The sequence below is a fragment of the Leptonotus elevatus genome, chromosome 21 (assembly GCF_054856555.1).
Source record: "Leptonotus elevatus isolate MCC_2025b chromosome 21, RoL_Lele_1.0, whole genome shotgun sequence".
Lineage (NCBI taxonomy): Eukaryota > Metazoa > Chordata > Actinopteri > Syngnathiformes > Syngnathidae > Leptonotus > Leptonotus elevatus.
In genome coordinates this window covers 13,357,337-13,382,557 of record NC_141259.1, presented here as the reverse complement: position 1 = coordinate 13,382,557, position 25,221 = coordinate 13,357,337, and the positions used below count along the sequence as shown (strand labels likewise).

General features: G+C 45.8%; 5 protein-coding genes across 9 annotated transcripts in view; 1 reads left to right on the top strand and 4 right to left on the bottom strand.

The window, feature by feature from the left end:
• The window catches only part of LOC147155991 (sodium channel protein type 5 subunit alpha-like), a 64,056-nt gene extending 56,679 nt beyond the window's left edge, over positions 1-7,377 (bottom strand). For 3 of the 4 annotated variants that reach the window (XM_086066385.1, XM_086066387.1, XM_086066388.1), the window contains exons 1-2: positions 7,272-7,377; positions 6,098-6,539 (exon numbers count right to left, since the gene is read on the bottom strand). The gene's annotated coding sequence lies outside the window, so the exon portion shown is untranslated. The remainder of the gene's footprint in view (positions 1-6,097; positions 6,540-7,271) is intronic. The other variant, XM_086066386.1, reaches the window with a different exon arrangement.
• A 1,213-nt stretch (positions 7,378-8,590) lies between these two features.
• Positions 8,591-10,526, top strand: LOC147155990 (claudin-11-like). The gene is made up of 3 exons (XM_086066311.1): positions 8,591-8,971; positions 9,779-9,943; positions 10,024-10,526. Exons 1-3 carry the CDS (start codon positions 8,746-8,748, stop codon positions 10,302-10,304), a joined length of 672 nt encoding a protein of 223 aa, XP_085922437.1. The 5' UTR covers positions 8,591-8,745; the 3' UTR covers positions 10,305-10,526.
• A 1,296-nt stretch (positions 10,527-11,822) lies between these two features.
• Positions 11,823-17,273, bottom strand: LOC147155989 (putative cationic amino acid transporter). The gene is made up of 9 exons (XM_086066645.1): positions 17,260-17,273; positions 16,065-16,429; positions 15,364-15,600; positions 15,078-15,295; positions 14,632-14,778; positions 14,353-14,561; positions 12,818-13,020; positions 12,203-12,697; positions 11,823-12,142 (listed from the first exon to the last, which is right to left on the bottom strand). Exons 2-9 carry the CDS (start codon positions 16,387-16,389, stop codon positions 11,823-11,825), a joined length of 2,154 nt encoding a protein of 717 aa, XP_085922771.1. The 5' UTR covers positions 16,390-16,429; positions 17,260-17,273.
• Positions 17,274-18,863: 1,590 nt separating this feature from the next.
• Positions 18,864-20,283, bottom strand: rpl22l1 (ribosomal protein L22-like 1). Its single transcript, XM_086066101.1, has 4 exons — positions 19,932-20,283; positions 19,440-19,553; positions 19,138-19,259; positions 18,864-19,057 (listed from the first exon to the last, which is right to left on the bottom strand). Exons 1-4 carry the CDS (start codon positions 19,938-19,940, stop codon positions 18,913-18,915), a joined length of 390 nt encoding a protein of 129 aa, XP_085922227.1. The 5' UTR covers positions 19,941-20,283; the 3' UTR covers positions 18,864-18,912.
• An 843-nt stretch (positions 20,284-21,126) lies between these two features.
• On the bottom strand, positions 21,127-24,857 carry LOC147155987 (eukaryotic translation initiation factor 5A-1-like). 2 transcript variants are annotated; one of them, XM_086066419.1, is made up of 5 exons: positions 24,755-24,857; positions 22,774-22,961; positions 22,531-22,635; positions 22,163-22,294; positions 21,127-22,079 (listed from the first exon to the last, which is right to left on the bottom strand). In XM_086066419.1, exons 2-5 carry the CDS (start codon positions 22,939-22,941, stop codon positions 22,014-22,016), a joined length of 471 nt encoding a protein of 156 aa, XP_085922545.1. In that variant the 5' UTR covers positions 22,942-22,961; positions 24,755-24,857; the 3' UTR covers positions 21,127-22,013. The 2 variants fall into 2 exon arrangements, with proteins under 2 accessions (XP_085922545.1, XP_085922546.1); XM_086066420.1 differs by lacking the exon at positions 24,755-24,857 and adding an exon at positions 24,684-24,705.
• Between the last annotated feature and the right edge of the window lie 364 nt (positions 24,858-25,221).

The window sequence follows — 25,221 nt, the reverse complement described above, 5'->3', positions numbered from 1 at the left end:
TCGCCACTTAAAGCGTTTTAACATCTCGGCCGGCCAGCGCCGAACACATTCAGCATTTAACTCAACCTTACCACCATTCAATATATTTCGTTTTTTATGATGACCTTTGACCTTATTTACCTATATACTCGCATTCTGTACTGACAAGCCTCAAAAAGGCCAAAATTTACTTTTGCTGCGTCGCGTGAAAAGTGTCACGAAAATCTAACTTTTGATCTGGTTCTGATCCACATTGTCAGCAGTGTAAATGGCAAACAGGCGCAGGACGGGGAGAGGACTGGGAGCGGGCGCGCTCCACACGTCACATGACCTCAAACAGACAACATATCTTTAACGCCAGCTGACTGTACAATATGTGCGTGCGTGCGCGTATGCGCGTTTTGGCAAGTTCGGCAGGAACGAATAGTAAGTGACAAAAACACACTTAAACCTGCACACATGAACACGTTTACCTACACAAACACACAAATGCACGCACACTATCACTCACACCACTCATCCACACACAAACGCCTTCACAAACATACACAACTACACAAACATACACGACTACACAAACACAGACCTGCGCACACGTGCACACATGCATAGAATACGAACACACACAAGCACTTACACAAAAATACACACAACCCAACACACACCTACACTCACAAATACACTCTCACACATACATCAGCCACACACACATTCCTACACAATCACAGGCACACACACACACACACACACACACCTACACAAACACTTCTCCACACAATCACAAATACACAAACACGCACGCTCACACATGCCCATTTAGCATTTAGCTGCTAGCATCACGTGCGAGGTCTGACCGTGTACTTTCAGCATGTGGCTAATATTAGCGCGAGCGGGTCAACAAACGACGACAGCAGACAGTAACAATCAAATCAGATCACATCAGAAAAACACACACGAGTGGATGTCAGTGACGGGAAAAAAGTAATCAAATCAAACACCCCCGACTTGTGTCTGACCCCACACCATTTAAAGGTCCAGTGTGCGTGCGTGCGCGCGTGCGTGTGTGTGTGATTGTGCATATGCTGCCGGCTTTGCTTCTACTGTTGCTATGGTAACAGATGCCACTCATGGAACCAAAGTACAGCGTGCCGATGAACAGGTAGAAGCACTGTCTTTAAGTGTGTGTGTGTGTGTGTGTACGTGCGTGCGTGCGTGCGTAATGGTTTATGGTCGGGCGGCTGGAAGTGGTGTTGTAAATCACGCCCTGTGGAGTCGCCTGCCTCTCAATCATCACACACTCATAGAAATGTAAAACACACACACACACACACACACACACACACACAAATAAAGATATGCTGAATATTTGTGCTCGCATGATGTGAGGGCGTCACCTGAAGCGAGGGTGTCACATGAAGTCAGGGCTTCATTTGAAGTGAGGGCGTAACATGACGGAAGTGCGTCAGTAAGAGAGTGTCACATGAAGTGAGGGCTTCATGTGAAGGAGGTGCCACATGAAGCAGGGGGACGAGCTGAAGCGAGGGCGTCGCACCGAATTGAAGGCGGCGGGAGCCTTATGAAGTGAGGTCGTCACGTCATGGAGGGCGAAACACGGAGTAAGGGCGCCACAAAAGTGAAGGTGACACATGAAGTGGGGGGTGTCACGTAAAGTAAGGGCAAGGAGATTGTCATGAAGGCAATCAAAGGCATGAAGTTGGTGTGTTATGTAAAGCGAGGGCGTTGCTAAATATCGGGGGGCAGTGGGATTGTCGTGAAGGTGAGGGCGCCGCCACAGGAAGTGAAGGCGTTACGCAAAGCCAGGGAGTTACATGAAGTGGGGAAGTTACGCGAAGCGAGGGCATCACAGGAAGCGAGAGCGTTACAGGAAGTGAGGGCGTTACATGAATCAAGGGTGTCACATCAAACAAGGGCGTCACATGAAGTGAGGGTATTACATGAAGTGGGCAGTGAAAGTAGGGCTGGGGTTTTAAAAAACAAACAATTGAACAATTGATTTTCCTTTTCATACATTGATTCATAAAACCAAAAATTAACCCTTTCAATACATCTTTTTCCCATAAACTAATGTGAATATAGAATTATATTTTTAGGTCTAAATGTTTTTTTTTTTTATGTGTGTCTTGCTGTTTTCTTGAAATGTACTGCTTACAGGAATTTTTGTGTATTTTCTCACATTTACATATTGCACGTTTAAAACAATTCTCTTTTTAAAGAAAGTAAAAAATTAAATATGATATTTTAAAAAATCCATATATATAAAAACACAAGACGTGTGAAATCCTTAACTGAAGTGAAAATAAATCGAAATGAACTGTGAATCAAATTGAATCGGGCCATTGTGAATCGAATCAAATCGAATGACTTTTGGAAATCGGAATCGATCCCCAGCCCAAACTGAAAATGTCACAAAGTAAAGGCGTCACATGAAGTGAGGGGAAAATCAATGTAGCGACGGAGTTACATGAAATGAAACCAGCTAACCTTAACAAAAAAAATAATAATACAGTGATTATGGAGCCAACTTGGGAAAAAAACGGTGAAATTCATTGATTCCGAGAGCTTCACTTGCTTTTTAAGGTTTGTTAGCCGCTATGCTCATTAGCCCGCGGTGTTGACGTTGTTACCAAAACATTTGAAATGTTGGGGGGGCGAAGCCGTGAAAAGCCGCATCACGGCGAGCCGCTTAAGCGGGACGCGAGGTGACACTTTCTAAAAAAACGGGCTTTGCTTTCGCCGCCGGACGCGCGCGCGGCGCCGAGCACGCCGGAGCGGCTTTGCTGACACCGGCGTCTGCGCGCAGAGTTGACGAGTTGGCTTTTAAGAGTCTTTAGAAGAGCGACAGCATCATTAAAGTGTCGGATTAAGAGAAGAATTCGCAGAGAACTGACGCAGCTTCACACGCCGGAAGGCAACTTTGTGTGCGTGTGTGTGTGTGTGTGAGTGTGTGTGTGTGTGTTCGATTGAGAGAGAGAGCGAGACCTCTAAGAGCTATAGGCCGCTCTGGAAGTTTCCATCCTGATGTGTGTAAACAACAATGGAGGACAACTGCTTGTGTGCGTTCAGTCGCAACACAAAAGCAACACTCAACGCAAGAAATTCTTCTTGAGCAGCACCGGGGCTGGACTGGCCATCTGGCATTTAGGGCAGACGCCCGGTGGGCCGGCCTCTTTTGAATGATTGTTTTCCTACATTTTACCCTTACAGACGAGCCCACAATTGAGAGGGACCGGTCCGTTAATCCAGATCGAATATTGAACTGAAACATCATCAATAAACATCATGTTAGGCAGGATGTCAAAATTTTTTTGTGCCAGTTGCTGTTGTAGAAATGTGGAAGCTAAATGTTGCTCGTCTGCTCAACTTTAATTGTTGACGCTCAAAAAGAGGACAAACGTAAAGGCGACGCTGGCAGCTGCTATCGGGTTTCAGGCACACGCCCGCGCGCACGCACGCACGCACGCACGTGCGTAAAATAAGCATGGGCCGCTTCCTCGTCCGTCAAACAACGACTCATGTTGGAGAAAAGGTCAGGCCCGCCGCCACCGCCGTTCTAAACGAACAGCAGCCTCCCGCACGCACACACACACACACACACACACATGCACCAATGCGATGTATGCGGTGGCCACCTGTTGCGGTTGTGTTGTGTTGACAAGCGGCGCAATGTTCGCGTCGTCTTCGCCAGGCGAGGAAACGACCTTTCGTACTCAAGGTCGCACTCTGACCCCCCCGACGCCGCCGCCTCCCACCTTCATCCTCATAATCATCGACATAAAAAGAAGGCTTTGGTACAGCTTCTGAAATGAAGAGGTCGCTTAAAGCAATGGTAGTTATTACAAAAAAACGGCCAGCAGGTGGCAGCGGAGTATATGATGAAACTTAGCTATATTCTAATGCCAACTGCTGCAAAACAGAAACAGATACAAATATACGCTTTTTTTTTTCCTGATGAAAGAAGAGACTCTAATCTTTATTTCTGTAGGTTCCATGTTTTTATAGCAATAGAACAGAATATTCTGTGGGCCAAAATCCAGTAAACCAGCCGGGAGCGAAGGGAGTTGCTTCAGTGAAAATGGCTGCCAGCGAATGAGTTAAAGGGGAAGTGAAGTCCTCACTAGTCAAACCCCCGCATTCTGATTCACATTGTGTTTGCGGAACATGAATTAAGTTTAGAATTAAGACTGAAAATGACATCACAGTGCCTAATGCTGCATTCGAGGACGGTGGGAAATCGCCCCTGCGCTTGGAATCTCACAGTTCCCACCTCAAAACGTTTGAAGCGAATGCAAACAACAAATATGGCTGCTTCCGGTAAATTGTTACAGTCAGTCGAAATCACGTTTGGTTATGTAAAGTTACTTTTTTTTTTATAGCTAAATTAATGTTATAATAAAGAAATACTAAATGTGTTCATAATCGTGTAAATTATGTTCTGGCATCAGATTTCAACCAGTTTTTTTTTTTTGTTGAAACTTTACAACTTCCGAGTTCAAAGAGGCGTTCCTGTGCATACTTCATCGTATGACGTTGAAAAGTCCGACTTTGCACCTTCCTCGAAAGCAGCATAAGCACTTCGCTTGTGAACGTCACATGACCAAACACAGAAAAAGCTGAGCCGTGATTAGTCGTTACCGGAGCCCACCCGGTACTGGGAGGTCATTTTCAGTCGACGGCAAGTGGCAAAATGGCCGCCCCCATAAATGGATAAAAATGGGTGTATTTTTTATTTTATTTTTTACTTAAAACACAATGTGAATCAGAATACTGTGTTTAGACTAGTGAGGACGCATGGAAGACTTTTATGATTCAAAGTATGTCATCCTACTGCACATAAAAGTTAAATAAAATGTTTATCTAAATAAATATTGGAGGAAAAAAAAGATTCTGATATTGAAGTTGATATTGCAATTTATTGTTCTCACCCTCCACGAAGCCACAGATTTTTTGACGCAACTCAACTCAATTTGTGCCGCACTCGAATTGGCACCAAGGAATACTTTTAATAAGTTGATCGGGTTCTCTCGTGAACCTCCGCCCCAAACAGGAGTTCGCCGCACTGCGAAGCGCGATCGCGTTGATGTGACATTTTCATCGCGGCGTTTCATCTCTAACCATAATCAGCCAAAACATGTGACGAAGCGCCACATGTTTCCTTCCTTCCCACATTGAACCGCCTTCATGGTTTCCTCGTCTTCCTCGCCGCGCCCGCCGCCATGATGCCGCCGCCGCCGCACACGCAAGCCACAAAAACGACGACGACAACAAGGTTACGTGACCTCCACCAAGGCCCCCTTTCTGTGCAGGCCAAGGGTCAAAAGACACTTTGAGGTCAAAGGTCATTGCATTTGCGAAAAGGTTTGCGACTGTAACACTTTGTTTTATCAGCGGCCAAAAGATGGAAGGTTAAAGTTCAGCGGGCATTCGTTGTCTCACACGCAGACATGCAAACACACACACACACACACACACACACACACACACACACACACACACACACACACACTCCGGCTCCCTCCAAAGTGTTTACGTAAAGAATTACATAAATAATTATTTTGTTATCGTGATCATCTTGCATGCTTGCATGAAGGGAACTCTTAACAAATGGAAAGAGTATTAATCATAATTATCACTGTAATACTCAAGGTGGATGGAGAAGATCTTTCCAACGCGACAGAATTATTATTAATATCGGGTTGCATGAACAGGGATGATAAAAAAAAAAAACGGAAAGAGCAATGTGCCATAAATAATAATAATTATAATTATTACTGTAAGAAACTGGTGGCATTAATAAAAAAGGTTTCTAGAGAATTGTGTATGTGGGTGGGTGGGAAACAACGTCAATTATTATTATTGTAATAATTAGGTTGCATGGCAAAGATGTTAATGAATGGAAAGAGTACAGGCAGGTTGCATAGGAACACAGGAAACGCGTGTGAGTCCCCCAGGAGCCAAAGTGTCCCAGCAGGCAGAGTCGGGAAATGCTGACTTTCAATCAAACGTGAGAAAATAATAATAAGGTGGGGGGTTGGGGGGGGGTGCTTGACACGCACAAACTCAGCAAAAGTTCACCTTTCCCAAATAAAGTGCTACTCACGTGTCAAGTGTTTTCAAGGGGGGAAAAGTGTGCACGTCGTCGTCTTCACATCGCGCCGCGCGTACACGTGCGGCGCGCTTGCGTGAGCAGCCACTCAATCTTTACATCCAGCCATGAAGAAGACGATGAGGATGAAAAGGGGGATGAAGAGGTGGACAAGTGTCCGCGGATGACGGAGCGTCTACAAATAAAAAAAAAATTCAAAATTTTTAAAAAGAAAGTCCTCCTCCTCCGCGCGCGCGCGCGCCAGCTGTTGCTCTCGTGCACGAGCGCCCCAAACAACGATGAAGAAAAAGAGAGAAAAGCGAAAGAAAGACTGAAAGAACAAAAAAAGGAATGCACAGTAAGTTGTTTTGAGGTCCGTGCGTCTGGTCTGCTCTCAATGGGCCGCCAGCCCGACTCAACATGAGCACCAACATCCACCCAGGACGCTTGATTGCCCCTGGACGCCAGCGAGAGAGAGAGAGAGAGAGAGAGAGAGAGAGACAACGGATAAGTATCGCGATGTTACGCCTTGCTCGCTCACGCGCGCGAAATCCCGCTGCCCAAAACAGGTGCATTCCCAATATGACGTCACAACATACACACGAACTGTCAAAAATGATCTGACTGTGCAGTATTAACAAGTAGCAGTGTACTTGACAAAGTGTGAAATTGCTGTGTATCGAATAGTAAACGCGAGCCGACTGCCGACAAAGTGGCTTAAACTCGGTAAATGTCAGTAAAAACTAGTTGTGACAACTAGTAGTGAGCGATAAACAATGACATATGATGTCGTCAAACACTAGGAACTTAGTGGTGTTGAAACTAGCTAACTGTGTGTACGGAGTAAGATAGCTAATAAAGTTGCTAACTGTGTGTAAATTGGCAAATTTTTGTTTAAGTAGTATAAACGAGCTAACTTTGTGTACAAATTAGCCTCATGCCATCTGATAAAATTGCTCAAGCTGACCAACTGTCAAAATTAGTTCGCAAAGTGTGTGTAAAGAAATTAATAATTTAAAGCAATCGAACCTAACTAGCTATGTAAAATAATGGATAATTGTAAAGTAACATAAACTAGCTAACTGTATGAGTGTAGTGATTCCACCTACGACATAAGTGTGAATGCGTCGAAGACTTTCAAGTAATTTGGGAGCGGAAAGTGTTAAAAAATAAGTCAAATTCAACTCACCTTTATGGTCATCATTTACAAGAACGTTTCCCGAAGCTTCATCTTTTTTTTGTTCAGTGTAAAATTAACATTACAGCATTTACTTCCGAGCATGCAACTGTGTCAAGTGTACAACAGTCTCCCCCTGGTGTTGGCTGCCTGCTACTATTATTCCAACGACAGAGCTGGAGCGAGTCTGTGCAAAAAAACAACATGTATACAAATCCTTCCTACTATCATGCATAGCTAAGACATTTTTTTAGTCTTCAATGAAGCTAACATGCTAACCTGCTAACACAGGGAGGCCTCGGCCTGTAGTGTAATCATAGAATGATTTAAACTTAAGATTTCAAGGTAGGGTTGAAACGAGAGTAGGGTTTCAAAACAGGTTCAAAATTTATAATACTGGCTATATTATTAGTTAAAACATTTAACTGTAAAAAAAAAAAAAAAGTTCAAAGTAGGCTTTGTGGCCATCAATTATTCACACAACTATACTGCCAATGCCTCCAATGAACGGGAACGAGTCACTTCCCGTTTTTTGTTTGAAAATGGGAAATTAAAAGATGTAAAACGATGTTTTAATAATGTGTTTTGACCGCTTCTTTTGGCTTGAAAGACGCTCTTCTGCCGTTTCGTTCTCTTTTGTCACTAATGTTCAATGGGTTCAACAACACTGCCTCCTAGCGGACGGACACGTGAATGTTTAGAACTCGTGAATTTCGTGGTAGTGCTTGACGATTGTCTCTAATATAAATGCGCGTGCCCGCCGATCAACAAACTCACAAGCAGAATGGAGTATTTACAAGTCGTGATTGATGCTCATTGCGCTATTTGTGTAGCTTAATATATATTTGTATGAATTTAAAGTCTCTCCCCATAATATGGAAATTTGTTTTTATGCAATAAAACAAACTGACATAAAATCACAAATGAATTGCCAACACAAATCATTTGAAGATTTGCAAACAAGACCATTATTCCCAGAAATTAAATACTTTAGTTTGCCTATTTGGTAATCATTTATGCTCAGTATTCATTTTTATAAATGGGAAAAACATATATACAGAATATATGTGTCGCGACAGTGCTAAGTTGCTAACAATGTGCGTGTTTGGGCCAGTGGAGGGCGCCAAAGAGCCAAGTTATTGCTGTTTCTTGTGTGTCCAGCAGGAGGCCTCATGAACGCAGGTGAGCTGTTGGAAAAGTTGTTTCTTACTTTCCTGAAGCCCTTTTTTTTTCCCTGGTGCAGCCTCTGGCTGTTTTTTGTCTGTGCATCTGCTTTAGATTATCTTTAGTGTGCCCACGTGACGTTTTTCACCTTTTTTGCACCCGTTCAAAGTCAGCACAGTCCACTCCAGCACGAGCAGCCCACAACTCAGGAGCTTAACTGATGTTAGGAACGCGTGTATTGATTATTTCATAATTCTCGTGTCATTTTCAGCTTCTTTTTTTTTTTTGTCTTTTGAGGACCGCGTTTGTTTCTGTGTGTGTGATGTCTCCGGTGTGTCGGCAGGCGTGCGGCAGTTTCTCCGTCATGGCGGGCTGGGTGTGCCTCATGGTCGCCACGGCGACCAACGACTGGGTGCGCACCTGCGACTACAGCGTGGCCACCTGCGTGCGCATGGACGAGCTGGGGTCCCGCGGCCTCTGGGCCGAGTGCGTCATCGCGCCTGCGCTCTACCACTGCACCGCGCTCACCCAGATCCTCAATTTGCCCGGTAACCGCCATGTCATAGATTACAATTGGCGTGACGCAGAGTTATTATAGTTTTGGAATTTTCATTATAGTTCGTTTTTATTTCGTTTTCGAGGTTTTTTTTCTTTTTTAAATTTAGTTAGCTTTCAGAGGCAGCCCTGTTAGTTTTTATTAGTTTTAGTTATTTAAAAAAAAAATGCTTCGTTTTTGTTTTGTTTTTATGTCGTGTATTACTTGTGGCAAGGCGAGCAATGGGGTCGATGCCGCGGACTTCAGACTTCCGGGTTTCGCACGTCAGCGCCGTTTCCGCAACTGAGTGGCACAAAGGCGGAAGCGGTCCATACGGCGAGGCATGTGAAAACACGGAAGTTAGAAGTCCCGCCTATTCCGAGCCGAAAGTCAAACACGCAAAATTGGCACCTGGGAGTGGCCTCATCTGAAGGTGCTTTTCTATTGGCTGCTGCTAAATGACGTCACTTTTGTGCGACATTGTCAAACGTCCTTATTCCGATTAATATTAAAATAAATATGTTTAAATCACATTTAAAATCAACCCCACAGGCTCATGTATTAAATTAATTACCAAAGATGAAAACTAGCGACATTTTCACTCTAATTTGAAAAATGTTCATTCATTCAATAATTATAGTTTTTTAAATGTAAAATGTCGTTTCAGGTTTTTTTTTTTTAAATAGCATTTTCGTTTAAAAAAAAATTGTTAAGGAAGATATTTATTAAAATTTTACTTTTAGTTAACTAAAACAAACTTGGCGTGACGTCTTCTGAGAAGTGTTTTGAAGTTGTGTGTTGTCGCTGTTGCATGTGTCAGCCCACGTGCAAGCATCGCGTGCCCTGATGTTGTGCGCGAGCCTGCTGGGACTTCCTGCCATCTTGTTGGTGCTCACGTCCACTTCCTGCGTGCGTCTGCCACATGACTCCGCCGCCGGCAAGAAGAGGCGGGCCCGGGTGGGCGGTGGCCTCATACTCCTCATGGGTGAGTGGATGTGTGTGTGTGTGTGTATCACCATATGTTCTTTTGTGTGTAAGTGTGAGTATTTATGTGCGTGTTGTCAGCCGTGCTGGGCTTGGCGGCCACCGTGTGGTTCCCAGTGGGGGTCCACCAGGACAAGGGTCTGATGTCCTTCGGCTCGTCGCTGTACTGCGGCTGGGCGGGCGTGACGCTCGGCTTCCTGGGCGGCGGCGTGGTCCTCTGTTGCCACGGCGACGTTGACCCCCGCGCCTTTGCCAGGGAGAGCAGCTTCTTCTACTCCAGACAGCGAAGAGGAGGAGGAGGCGGAGCCACTGCTGTCATGGTGGACGTGCCCGCCAATCATGTCAAGAGCGCCCACGTGTGAGAGCAGGAAGATGGATTTTGTTTTGTTTTTTTGCATGAAAATATATCAAAAGCAGAGCTGCACATAATATGCAAAAGAATATAAATGTCATGATGAGGTGTTATGCGTTGAATTTTGGATGAAAATATAAATTTGACATGAATTTAATCCGTTTTGGAATCAGGCTGTGGAAAAGTTAGCAGATGCGCTAGTGCTAATGCACGACCTCGTGTTTGTTTTGCTCTGCTGTACTCTTACATGAAATAAACTTTTGGGACTTTGAGAAGTGATGTTTATTATACACGAGGAAAACAACAACAAGCACAACAACATCAACATACAACGCGCGTGGGTGGGGGGGTGGATTCATCACAAGTTATAAATTTAAAAAAAACTTTCAAACACAACCTTAGGGTTAAAAGACAATTAGCCACCTTTCCTTCAAATGTTAACAACAGGAACTGCTGTGTATGTGCGTGTGTCTCGGTGTGTTTTGTGAGAGAGAGAAAAAATTGTGTGTGTGTGTGTGTGTGTGTGTGTGTGTGTGTGTGTGTGTGTGTGGAGGGTGGGGGGGGAAGTGTGAGAGTGAATGGTGTTTTGTGAGTGGAACAACTATGAGTGTGTGTTGTCTGTTTCCCTGGTTTAAAAGTGTGTCTGTCGTGGGAGGGCAAGTATGTATGTGTGAGGTGTGAGTGATTACTTAAACTGTGAGAGAGAGGGAGTGAGCAGGAGTGTTTGTGAGTGTGAGACTTTTGTGTACTTGAGAGAGTTTTAGAGGACAGAGAGAGAGTGAGATTGCGCTGTACAGTATGTAAGAAAGTCTGTGTTTGCATGTGAGTGTGTGAGAGAGAGAATGTGTGTGTGTGTGAATATCAGTGTTTTTGAGAGAGTATGTGTGAACGTTTTTGAGTTTGAGTTTCTGTGTATTTTTGAGTGGGGGATGAGTAAGAGAGAGAGAGACAGTGTGTGACAGTGATGATATTAGTTCATGAGTGAGAGAGAGCATATGTGAGAGTGTTAATTTATGAAAAAGAAAGAGAGAGACATCATGTGAGAGGTTGGTGTTATTAATGAGAGAGAGAGAGTTGTGAGACTGTTGATGTTATTTATGAGAGAGACAGTATGAGAGTGTTGATATTTCATGTATGACAGAGTGAGAGTGCGGGAGAGAGAGTGTGTTATTTTTTATGAGAGAGAAACAGAGTGCGAGTGTTGAAATCATTTTTATGAGAGAGTGATTGAGAGAAAGGGATAGAGACCGGATGTGAGAGTGTTGATGTTATTTTCATGAGAGAGGAAGAGAGAAAGGGATAGAGACAATGTGTGAGAGTGTTGATTGCAATTTTAATGAGAGAGAGACAACAAGTGAGAGTGTTGATTTTATTTTATGAGCGAGAGAGGGAGAGAGAGTGTGTCTGTGCATGTCAGTGTTTGTAAGAGAGTGCACGAGTGAGGGGTTTCTGTGTTTGTGTTTCTGTGTTTTCGTGAGTTTGCATGTGTGATTGTGTGTGCTGCCACCTGTTGCCATCATGTCCATTGTCAAAACTGTGATCGTTCCTCCCCCTCGGCACTCCCACCGCCACTTCCTCCTCCTCTCTGGTATCCAAAGTGTCCGCCGTCGTCGTCATCATCATCATCATCCTCTCTCGCCACCCCGTCGTACGCGTGGTTCTGGTAGTGGAAGTCCCGCTCGTGGGGGGCGGCCCAGCCCCGGTAGGGCTCGTCATCCTCGGGGGCGGCGAACGTGTCGTCCAGGTGGTCGTCGAAGCGTTGGTAGGAGCTGGCGTGTGCTTCTTCCTCGCGGGCGCTGACCTCCAGAGAGCTGTGCCACACGCCGTACAACGCGTAGATCAGCAGGCCTGCGCACACACACCAACATCAGGACCGACTCGCGACACGGCATCTTTGTGCCGACTCACCGATGGCGCACCAGATGGCGAAGCGCACCCAGGTAAGCGCCGACAACTTGAGCATCAGGTAGCTGTTGACCAAGATGGCCGCCGCGGGAACAAACGGCACGCACGGCGCCATGTAGGCCAAGCTCCGCCCGCTCTGCGGCTGCCGCAGCACGATGAGCAGAAGCGCGGCCAAGGCGGCCGCCAGCAGCGCCGCCGTCAGGCCCCAAATGGCGGCGCCCGTCCCGGCGCCCCGCTCCACGCCAAAGATGACCGCCGTCCACAGCAGGAAGGACAGGAAGAAGAAGGCCAGGGTGCAGCGCGTCACCGTGCGACCGGTCCAGGCCGTGGGCCGCGCGGACGCCGCGGGAACGCCGAGCCGCGCTCGCAAAGTCTGGTAATGAGCTCCCAGGAGCCTTTGCAGCGGCGACGCGGGGCCCGTGTGGAAGTCGCCGCGGTCGCCTTCACTGCCGCCTTCACTGCCGCCTTCGCCGTCTGAGGGGTCGTCAATGGAGGAGCCTGGAGATCAATTGAAACTGTTGCGTCATTTACGTAACATGATTGTGTACATGTTCGACGCACGGCGTTGATGCTTTATGATCCTACAGTCAATGTCCGGGCGGTCTTTGGCGGGAAGACCCTCGCTTTCCTCGTGGTCGGGCTGGTAGCGCAGGAGCAGCACGCAAACGCTGACCAGCGTGTACGCCAGCAGCGTGCCGATGGACATCATCTCGATCAGGTCACGAAGACTCACCAGCAGAGCCAGGAATGAAGCCAGAGTCCCGGAAACGACACAGGCCGCCGCCGGCGTGTGCGTGAACGCCGACACGTGAGATAGGGACCTGCACGTGCACACGACGTCGGTCGTGCGTGTGAGATCGTTTCAGTTGCTGAGTGAGAGTGTTTCAGTCACATTCACAAGAGGAATTCAGTCGTTGAGTGTGATCGTTTCAGTCGCATGTGTGAGAGCAATTCAGTCGTTGAGTGAGATTGTTTCAGTCGCATGTGTGAGAGCAACTTAGTCGCCAAGTGAGAGTGTTTCAGTCGCATGTGCGAGAGCAATTCAGTCGCCAAGTGAGAGTGTTTCAGTTGCAAGTGCAAGAGCAATTTAGTCGCCAAGTGAGAGCGTTTCAGTTGCATGGCTGAGAGGAATTCAGTCGTTGAGTGAGATTGTTTCAGTCGCATGTGCGAGAGGAATTCAGTTGTTGAGTGAGAGTGTTTCAGTCGCATATGTGAGAGCAATTCAGTCGCCAAGTGAGAAAGTTTCAGTCGCATATGCGAGAGCAATTAAGACGCCAAGTGAGAGTGTTTCAGTCGCAAGTGTGAGAGGAATTCCGTCGTCAAGTGAGATCGTTTCAGTCACGTGTGTGAGGAATTCAGTCGTTGAGTGAGATCGTTTCAGTCGCATGTGCAAGAGCAATATAGTCGCCAAGTGAGAGTGTTTCAGTTGTATGTGTGAGGAATTCAGTCGTTGAGTGAGATTGTTTCAGTCGCATGTGCGAGAGGAATTCAGTTGTTGAGTGAGAGTGTTTCAGTCGTAAATGTGAGAGCAATTCAGTCGCCAAGTGAGTGTGTTTCAGTCGCATGTGTGAGAGGAATTCAGTTGTTGAGTGAGAGTGTTTCAGTCGGATATGCGAGAGCAATTCAGTCGCAAGTGTGAGAGGAATTCAGTTGTCAAGTGAGAGTGTTTCAGTCGCACATGCGAGAGCAATTAAGTCGCCAAGTGAGAGTGTTTCAGTCGCATGTGTGAGAGGAATTCAGTTGTTGAGTGAGAGTGTTTCAGTCGCACATGCGAGAGCAATTAAGTCGCCAAGTGAGAGTGTTTCAGTCGCATGTGTGAGAGGAATTCAGTTGTTGAGTGAGAGTGTTTCAGTCGGATATGCGAGAGCAATTCAGTCGCAAGTGTGAGAGGAATTCCGTCGTCAAGTGAGATCGTTTCAGTCGCACGTGCAAGAGCAATTTAGTCGCCAAGTGAGAGCGTTTCAGTCGCATGTCTGACAGGAATTCAGTCGTCAAGTGAGAGTGTGCGAGACGAAATCAGTTGTTGAGTGAAAGGGTTTCAGTCGCATGTGCGAGAGCAATTCAGTCACGTGTTTTGAGGTCATCGCGAGTCCTCTCATACACAGACAGCAAATCCCAAGTTTGCTTGTGCGTGCGCTGCGCTCGCCGCTAACCTGAATAAGAGTCCGTCCGTGGCCATGGCGTAGATGACTCGCGGCAACGGGAACAGCGACCCCAGCAGAGACACGCTAAGGCCGGCGATGGAGCCCACCGCCACCGTGTACTTCCCCCACAGGAAGCCGTGCGCCGCGAACATCTCCATGAGAGGCGCCGAGCCGTCGATGAGGTCGTACGGAACCATCAGGGTCAGTATCACGCTCACCTGCCACACAGTAGCGGGTACCAGAGTAACGTTTGTTGTTTTGTTTTTTTACTCGAGTATCTGTACTGACCGACACGTATGCGCTGAGACACGTGACCAGCGAGGCGGTGATGGCGTAGGGGATGGCGGTGTTGGGGTTCTGCGCCTCCTCTCCGGTCGTGGCGATGATGTCGAAGCCGATGAAGGCGTAGAAGCAGGTCGCCGCCCCCTGCATCACCTGAACGCCAACAGACGGGGATTTTAAATGAGCTCATTGGAAAGTCTCTCTGCAGCTGTCAGCAGCTGTGATTGGTTGTTAACTGAGCAACTGTGATGTCATTTTCACTCGAGTGGCAAAATGGCCGCCTTCTGACATTGATCAAATTTGCTGCTTAAATCATATTCCACTATAACGCAATATTAACCAGAATAGGGTCATTCAATACCCCGTGGCATCATGGGAGAAAATGCTGTTTTTAGCATTTAGCCTACAAGTACGTTCGTGAACCGTTTCGCTAACTCGCGCCGACAACTCACCCCCGACCAACCGTAGGGCAGAAACATGCCGCCCTCCCAGTTTTTGGCAGACAGGAAGAAAAGTCCAGCCATGATAATGAAGACCCAGACCACCATGTTGACCAGGTTCAAGACGTTGTTGAGGCCCACCGAGTTGCGCACGCCGAGGGCCACGATCAGCGTCACCAGCAGGACGATGAACATGGCCAGCAGGTCGGGGAACGTGTCCTCGCCTTTGCCTGCAACAAATACGAGTGGTCACCGGCACGCGGGAAGTTTTTGTGCATTGGTTCTCGTATGCACTGACCGAGTCCTCTGAGCGTGCCCAGGTGTGTGATCATGTAATGGCTGATGCTGTGATTGGCCAGCGAATCAAACATGCTGCTGAGAGCCGACGCCCCCGCAGCCGTGCCAATCAAGTACTCCAGGATGAGGTTCCAACCAATCAGGAAGGCCACGAACTCTCCGACCGTCACGTAGCTGTACGTGTACGCCGAGCCCGTCGTCTTGGGCACGCGGACGCCGAATTCTGCGTAGCACACGCCTACGGGCACATCGTCGTGTACGTGTAAACACTGAATTGCGCAATGACGTCGCCGCCGTGTTGGATGTGGCAAAGTGAGGCATTTTGTAACCGTCTTTACACAGCTTTACTGGACTGTAGGTCCGACTCACCTGACAAAATGGACGCCACGGCGGCGATGACAAAAGACAGGATGACACCGTGTACGTATAAACTCTGAACAGTGACATCGCCGCCATATTGGATGTGGCAAAGTGAAGCAAATATATAACCGTCTTTACACTTAACACAGCTTTACTGGACTGTAAGTCCGACTCGCCTGACAAAATGGACGCCACGGCGGCGATGACAAAAGACAGGATGACACCGTGTACGTATAAACTCTGTACAGTGAGATCGCCGCCATATTGGATGTGGCAACGTGAAGCATTTTATAAATGTCTTTATACTTAACGCAGCTTTACTGGACTGTAAGTCCGACTCACCTGATAAAATTGACGCCGCGGCGGCGATAACAAAAGACAGGATGACACCCGGCCCGGCAACGGCCTTGGCCACCAGTCCGGCGACCACGTACATGCCGGTGCCCACGCAGCTGCCCACCCCCAGCGACACCAGGTCCAGGGTAGTCAGCACCTTGGCCAGGCCCACCGGCGAATCCCCCGCAAGCTCCGTCAAGTCTTCATCTCTGTCCCCGCCCCCATGTGCCATGGCCCCCACCGGCTTGGTACGCAGAAGCCGTGAGCTCGCGTGGTACCAGGCGTCCGCCCAGGACACCCGATGCAGCCACGACGACATGGCGTCGACCATCTGTGCTCGGCGGGGATGTCACTTTCTTGACGACGCCATCCTCAAGGGGAAAAAAAAATACAAAGGTGGCAAACGTACTTAGGGACAAGTACACATGCTTGAGCTGGTAAAAGTAGAAGTACTCGCCCAAATTGCTAAAGTCTACACCCCCCCCGTTCAAACGCCAGTTCAAATTATTTTGAAATGTTTTCCACCATTAAAGTGATCTATAACCTGTTGAACTCAATTGAAAAACATGACTAACTAAGATACTGTAGTTGCGTAAGTATGCACACCCTCTTACAATTGGGAACATTTAAAAGGGTCTCTGATTAAACAACAATTAAAGTTCTCATAGGCTTTTTCCTGACATTTTGGTCTTTCTAGGGCCCCAGTTCATAGAACAATATTGTCAATCACATTAGTGGTGGAAAAAGATGTAAAAATTTATCTTAAGCTAATTTTGTTTTACTGCAAAAACCCAACATTTGAAAAAGGGTGTGCAACCATTTTGTATCCACTGTACCTATCTATTCATAAATCTATCTAGACAGCAGCACACAAACAAGACATACAAAAACATGACTGGGTAAAAAAATAAATAAAAATATTTGCTGATAAAGGAAGTAATACACACAGGGAGAGTGCCGTGTTTTGTTTTGTTTTTTTTACCTGTTAATGTGCAGTGGAAGGATGGCAGGATGAATGAACGACTGGGTGAGAGGAAAGAGATCAAGAAAGCGTCATGTGTTCTCAGGCTCCTCTCTTGAAACATTGATGAAGAGGGTCAAATTTCACATCACAATGGGGGGGGGGGGTGGACAAGCTCAAATGCAGGTTGATTTATTTATTTATTTTATGATCTATTTAATTACTGAAAAAATTACTCACCTGCTAATGTCATGTGACTTCAACACCTGAAAGTCATTAAGGGAAGATGATTCCTGTGTATACCATGAGGTGAGGCTGGTCGATTGATCAGTTTTTATTGATTTATTTGAGTACTAGTAGTAGCGATGGCAATATTATTATAGTTAGTTATTATTATTCTTTTTTATTTATTTAGGCAGTGGTAAGTAGTTGTTGTGGCGGTAGTAGTAGTAGGCACGCTCCTTTGCTGGTAATCAGACACGAGTCAGATGACCTGCAGCAGGGTCACATGACACCCACAATGCGACAGCACAAAAAGTGGCTTGCAAAGTTTATTTTCCGAGGCGACTCTAAATCCTTCAAAGTGTCTCAAATCAAGATTTTTTTTTCCCCCTCTCATTTCTGATAACGTCAACAAGCTTCTCAGCCAACATTTCCCCCGAAAACCAAGTGCTCATCTCAAAAAGTGACCCGCGCCTGTGTTCCGATCCAAATGTACAGTATATGGCAGGGTAGCAAAAGCAACGAAATGCAGACGATTTCCACGATCTGCTCAAAGCCGAAGCATTCCTGAAGCTGATGGACAACAGATGAGCACGTCACATGACATCCACCCAATTCCAAAAAAACACATCAGCCTGTCAAGAGCTTCTCTTGTCTCGTTCACGTCATAAACCAAATTTAGTTTCAACCTGCAGCAAGACCAATGGTTCTCCCTTTGAAAACCTTAAAAGTGTCCTTTCTTATTGACGTGCTACATTACATACAGACTCAAACCCAGAACCTCAGAATTTGTTAGGTCAATGTGCTAACTACTACTTGACAGTGCTACACTTAAATATTAAGCTTATTTTTTTCTACAAAAACAAAAAACAGCCATTACTGTTAAATAGAACACGAACGCTCACATTTTATTATCTCGTTGACCGGCTTGATCTTTGGCGCCATCTAGTGGCACTTGAATGCACTGCAGGACCGTGAGGTCAAAAATATTGGATAATGCGATACATTTATAGACATAATGCAATGATGAATAAACCGGATATGAAGTGTATGAAAATGTCGATATGCACAATATTGTACACTGAAAGCTGTATGAGAACAAATTAAGGTCCATTTACTATTTACATTAAGGCTACTCACATATTGTAATTGATTGTGTCCATTTGTCCAATTAATCAATAAATATGATAAAACAATAACATCACTTCAATCAAAAACAGGACATTGTCAAATTGACAGTGAAGAAAAAGCAGTCGGAAAATTGGCAAAAATGTCTCCAAAGTAAAAGCAAATGTTTGCTCGAATCTTATTTTGAAGATAATTGTGTTTTTAAAATGTGGCAATTAAATTGATATGCCTACCATTGCTTGTACGTTAGTAGCAAAATAGCATAATATGTTAAGTCACTAACTGTCATCAACATTCAAATAAAAACTTTTTTTCTTTCTGGACTACTACTTTACAAAAATATTAGAGAAAATTAAGACAAGGCTAACAATCCGTAACATGCACAGCCATTTATCTGACATAGTGGAGAGTTGTTAGGTGTAGAAAAGTTTCCAATAACAAATAAACTGGAATCAAATCATGTACAACATGAATAAAAACACTGACGACCAATGTGTTTTTCCCACAAAATGTATTTTCATGCTGAAATCTAACAAGAGGAGTCTAGTCTTCCGCTTCAGACTCTTCGTCATCCTGGCTAATCTGGAAATAGCGCAACTCGTACGTTTCCTTGTCGGAGGCCACCACTCTCAGCCAATCGCGCAGGTTGTTCTTTTTGAGGTACTTCTTTGTCAAGTATTTTAAATACCTGTGGGGCCCAGATGCAGATTTCAGTACAAAAACACAAAACAAAACAAAACGATGTAACAGTGCTTTCGCGTTCGCCACCTTTTGGAGAACTGCTTCTCAGAAGTGACGTTGATTTTGTTCTTCATGCGGCCGACCGACACGACGTTTCCGAGATTCCCGGTCTTGCCATCAACCTTGATCCTCTCTTTCAGGAAAATTTCCTATTGGACAGAGCACAGTGACAAGCTAGGGAAGAGAACCCTAGCACAAAAGGAGCTAGGGAAGGGCGCCCTAGTCCACAAGCCACGTTAGCAGCATGCTAACCAAAGAGCAAAGTGCCTTTTTTCCCTTAGTTTCAACAAAACAAAAAATTGTCTTCTTTTAAAATTCCGACTGCTTACAAAGTTGGCGGAGTCCAGGATTCCATCCTCGACAGGGTGGGTCAGGTCCAGACAGAACTTCCAGCCAGGCCCCTTTTTGCTCTTCTTGCTGACAAACTGCTTCTTCTGACGGATCTGTGAGGTCGATGCGAGTTTATGAACTTCAAATTATTTGGACATTTTAAAAACGACAGTTATAAACCTCTATCGATAGGCGTCGCGGGGAGTGTTATGGTACAGTCGCTGAAACAGGTGTAATACAAAAATGAAGTATAACGGTAAACTTGTACCACATTTAAGGAGACTTATTTCATATTTGAAGACTACACGTGCCGGCTAGTGCTGCTAAGCTAGCATCTTTCGACGTTTAAAATGAGTTCAAGCTCGCACAAAAGTAAACCAACAGCGTTCATTATTGTCATTAACACCCTACACAATTCGTGGCTTTACGTGTAAATCCAAAAGCAAACGTGTAAACTAATTTAAAAAGAAGCAAGAGAACCCAGTACTTACGGTTGCCATGTTGGACAGGAGGAACCGGAAAGGAAGTGACGCAAAGTGAGGCTGCCAAAGCCTTTACCAAATACGGTTGAAACAGAAATAAACTTCGAAAAATAATTATATTGTTTTATTATACCGAGACTCTTTCCCCCCAAAACATTTGAGAGGCACAAAAATGTCTTATGAAACAAACTTAAATTCTGAAGGTGAACGACGACAAAAACAAAAAACACGACCATTGAGCGTGCCTGTCAAATCATTAATGGGGTAGATGCCACGGACTTCCGACTTCCGGGTTTTACACATCGGCACAGTTTTTGGCCACATCTGGTCGCGTTCCAACACTCGCACCCCTACTCCCCCAACCACGCGCTCCCGCTCATCGGCGGGAGGGCGTCTCGTCTGAAATGCTTCGGACATTGAGACAGACTACACACTCACAGCCCCGCACCCGTCGACGGACAACCGAGGGGCGCAAAGACGGAAGCGCAAGTACTGGGACGCGGCCCACACGTCGCAAACCAAGTTGATGGGTGAAAACAGAAGTCCTGCCTCCTCCGTGGCACGCCTGAATTGACGTAACATTTATGACTCAAAAAATCCACCACTCGTGGAAATCAACGTGTGTTCTGACTCACTTTTGACACGAGAAATGATTCATGATTATGAAAATAGTTTTTTTGATCCTCTGGACAAGACTTATTTATTTTCAAGCTACATAATTTACTATAAACTTTAGGTTGATGAAACCCCCTCTTCTTGGTGAGGAATTAGTATTCAAACTAAATATTACAGCTGTAGTAGTGAGGACAAATTGCACACTATTAGAATAACCATATGCTGGATATAAAATTTAATGCTCAGATAGCATGTTTACTGTTTAGCAACCTTGAGGCTACTAGTGTATGAACCACGCCTCCTAGTTGTTACTACAGCTTGGTTAATGTAAAAGTGCATACTAGTCAAAACATCAGTCAGTTGTATTGCTGAATCATCTTGCTAGTGAGGACTAAATTGTACACCATCTTGGCGTTACGGGACGAGGTTGGAGTTGAGCTTTTGTGGAAAATGTGTGTCTTGCTACCATCTTCGATTTTAAGGATCTGTGTTGAAGTGAGGCGGGTTTCAGCTAGGCCAAAATAATAGGTAGGCTTCCAAGTGCACTTACCAACCATTTCCAGAAACCAGACGCACAAAGGCAGACATGTTCGGAGTTGATCCATTTGTTTCAACGTTTTATTTCAGCCATCTTCAGTCAGGTGACAAAAGGCCTCGAGTGAACAAAAAGTTTGCGGCCGCCACCCTCCCCAACCCGATTTTGAGTTCCTCAAACAGAAAGCTCACTGCAAAGCGCCTCCCACATGTCTGAAGCTCACACTTCATTCAAATTGCGCCTCTTGGGTAACCCCCAAAAAAGAAAAGAAAAAAAGCACTCGTTTAGTATTGGGAGGATGGCTTGGGGTGGGGGGTGGGGGGTGGGGTTGGCGAGCCCCACAGCATTCTGAGGGGAGAAAAATCACTCACATGCCTAAGTAGAATGGTGGGGACGACTTCCTGGTTTGGGAATTTGTGGTGTTGGGGGTGGAGCTTAAGCGCCCAGAAGTGCTCACGGCCGCCAACATCCCGTCAATGGAGAAGCTCGACGCTAAAGGGGCGCCCCCAAGCGGATCTAGCATCTACAGAGGCCCCTCGCCTCGCTCTAAAAGATATTTCAATCTAAAGAATTTTCTTTAAAATAAAAAATAAAATAAAAATGATGCAAAAGCTGAATCCTATTATTTCATCATTCAGGAATGTGAGGAACACTGAAGGCGAAAATAAGGTGATGCAATGAGCAGCTGATGATTTGTTTCTTTTGAAGTCATTTTATAGAAAGTTGACGCGTTACCAACAAAACGTAAGCGATCAGGCAGCGAGCTGCAACCAAATAATCCCGACGGCTATGAGAACAAGCGAAATGGTGGGAAATCGAGAAATGACAAAAGAATGATTGAGGTTGTCAGTGAAGGCCGACGCTTTGGTGGCAGAACCAATGAGAATGCAAGAGACTGGTTGTGGGCGGTGCTTGTTGCCGGGGCTGCAAAGTCCGTCTCCTTATTTGTTGGCCAGGACCTTGGTAGCCACGGCACACTCCTCCCCCATGGCGGACATCACGGTGACCTGCGAAGTCGGCGAGACGTGCGAGCGGTCATGTGATTGTCATGTGTGCGGTCACGTGACGCACGCACGCACGCGGGACTCACCAGAAACTCGTCGCCCGCCTCAAATTTAGACTCAATTTCCTTGCCAACCTCGTTGTCGGGAACGCGCAGGTCCTCACGGATGTCGCCGTTGTCGGCCATCAAGCACATGAAGTTCTCGTTGATGTTGACCAACTGAGAAAAGGACGCGCGGGGTTTCCAGCATTATTGCAAAAATAAAAATAACGTTAAAAAAAAAAAATCTGTGCTGCTGACAAACTAATTTAATTGAAGTTACTTGCAGAGTTTTTGTTATTCACTCAATAAGAGCCAAAATTAAAGTAACCAAACTAATGAGTTTGACACCCATGTTCTTAAGAGGAGTGGCTCAGCGTTCCAAACTCGGTTAAGTGCGACGTCTGTAAACGTACCTGATAGTCTAGCCTCTTGATGGAAGGGACGTCCATGTTGTGGGTGGAGGGGCACATGTCTTCATACTTCTTCTGGGTGAAGATGTCGATGCCAGTCAGGTTAACCTGCACAACACCAGGAGTAAAAAAAAAAAAATTAATACATGCATTTCTTAACGGAAAAAGAGAAACAAAAGTACGCGTGCTCGCCACGATCAACACCGCCTGGCAGGTAAAAGTGGGAAAAGAGATTCTGGTCGTCACCTTAGCGTGGCCGTGCTTGCCGGTCTTGGAGGTGGACATCTCCACAATCTTGCAGGGACGCCCCTTGAGCACCACAAAGCCGTTCTTACGCAGGGCAGAGCACTGCATGGGGTACGTGGCCGAGGCGCCGGACTCGACGGTCCCGAAGTCGAGCTCGGGATCTGACATGATGCAATGCTTCTGGGCTGCTGGAATGCAAATTGGCCCATTAGGCACATAACAGAAATGCTACGGCAGACCCGAAGTTTAACTACTGATAACGCATTATTTTTTAAATGCCAAGTAGAGAAGATGCCTTAACCCCACGAGGGAAATCAAATTGTCATATTGCAATATTTACAAGGGTCCAGCCAATAACATCACTTAAAAAAAATTAAAAAAATCGGCCCATTTGTTTTTTTAAACATTGTGCATTACGGTTTTTTTTTATGCTTCCCCCCCCCCCTTGCTATTAAGTTAAATACTAATAAATACTGCAGGTTAAAAAGTTAAGCCAAGTCTTAACTGTTGCAAATGTTATTTTAATTTATATATTTTTTTTCTTAATTGGCCAGTTAATCAGTTACCAGAATTTTATTTTGGCAAATATCGGAATCAGCCTTTAAAAAAAATAAAAATAAATCGTGGTTGCCCTAATATTTACTCTGATAGAAAAAAATGGCAGCATTGGAAGGAATTTAAAAACAACAACAACAAGACTAAATTAACTTAATTGGAAAATATTTTTTTATGATTACTGTAAGGAGCTTAAGATATTTACAAGCAATCGCACAAAAAGATAATGCTAGTGCTTATAAACATTTCAGTAATAGAAGCCCCCCCCCCTTTTTTGTACCCAATTTACCTGCGAGTTTATTGTCACCGTTTAATGTTTGCATTCTTCAACTTTTAAACATATGTTAAATACATATACACAGGAGCGAAGCCATTTGCCGGAGTTGCGGGGGGGAAAAAAGCTACAAGTGAGCAAAACGACAACGACATGACGCCGACATTCACGGAAAGCTTTGAATAAAGCGCCGAACAGGAGAAAACAAGTCTAAAAAAGAAAATAAAAAGACTTTAAGTGACAGTGAAACGTGGACGCGCTGACGACGCGCTCGCGTCAACACGAGGCTGCTTGCTCATTCAAATGAGCACTTTTCAACGCTTGACTTTAATAGTTAGCGTGGGACAAAGTACAACAATACATTTCACCCCTCGACACAATAAAAACACACATTTGCTTCAAAAAGTGGTGAGTTTCAGTTGGACGCAAACATAATAAGTTAGCAAATGCTAACTTGTGTTAGCCGGCCTGTGTTTTTCTAATGATCCTTAATTCGTCCCGTTGTCGATTCAATTCACGATTTATATTTTAAGCTGACATCCATTTTAAACGTCTTCAGTCGGTTCCGGCCGCGTTGTCGCGTGTCAGCAAAGCGGCGTGCAAATGAGCTGCGTGTGGGAAATAATCTCGAAAAACGCAAAATACACGCGGGGCGCTAGAGTACCGTTATGAGAGTTAGCGACGCCATGCTAACAGCGGCTAGCCGCCTTAGCAGTCCATTCAATTAAGTCGCCATTTAAAAAAAGAAAACGCACACACACAACGGCGCCCTCTCGAAAGTGCTCCGCGCTGAATACGTTCGAAGAACGAGCAGAGCGGGCCGCTCTCCGTTGGAGGCCGCCGATGCGAGCACGTTAACGTGGCCCGAGTGCGACCGTTAGCCGAGAGGATGACAAGCGACTTGTAGCGGCCGCGCCGCGGCCAGCCGACGAAGGCCTCGTTGCCGCTGTGCTTTCATTAGAGCCTGCCGCCCGTGCGACACGACAGCCCCGCAAACTCGCTCGACACGCCGACGAAAGCGACGGCTGAAGCCGCCCGGCCGGCGCTCAGCTCCGTTTGCTCGCTCCCCGTCCGCCATCACCTGCGCCGGGGACCGTTATTTCGCTTCTTTTCCCCCCCTCGAGGCACAAACACGCGCCATGCCACACTTACCTTCCAAGGAAAAGAGGAGCGAAAGTGCGCATGCGCGTCCAACTTACTGCAGCATCCGTATGTGGGAGAGGGGGAGGGAGGGGCCGTTTATGTGGCCACGCCGGGTTGCCAGGCTGGAAGCCGACATGGCAACCCGAACAACCACATTCAAATACAGACAAGACATTGGGATTTTATGGACATTAAGCCTTTTCCTCCCTAAAGGCTCTCACTAGAGAAAAAATTGTAATATCCTAAAACTGCGACAAATCACCAACATTTATGTACACTTTGAAAATTGTGATGAATATTCACTAAATTAATGTGGACATGTCTACTTATGCCCACTTGTTACACATTATGATGGGTTGTTTTCCTAACTCACTCAATGGGTAGCTGCGGATGTGAGCAGATTGGGTCACTTTTACCCAACGTTGGGTTCATTATTTTTGACCCAGCAGATTGGACTCGAGTCGGCCCGAAGAGCT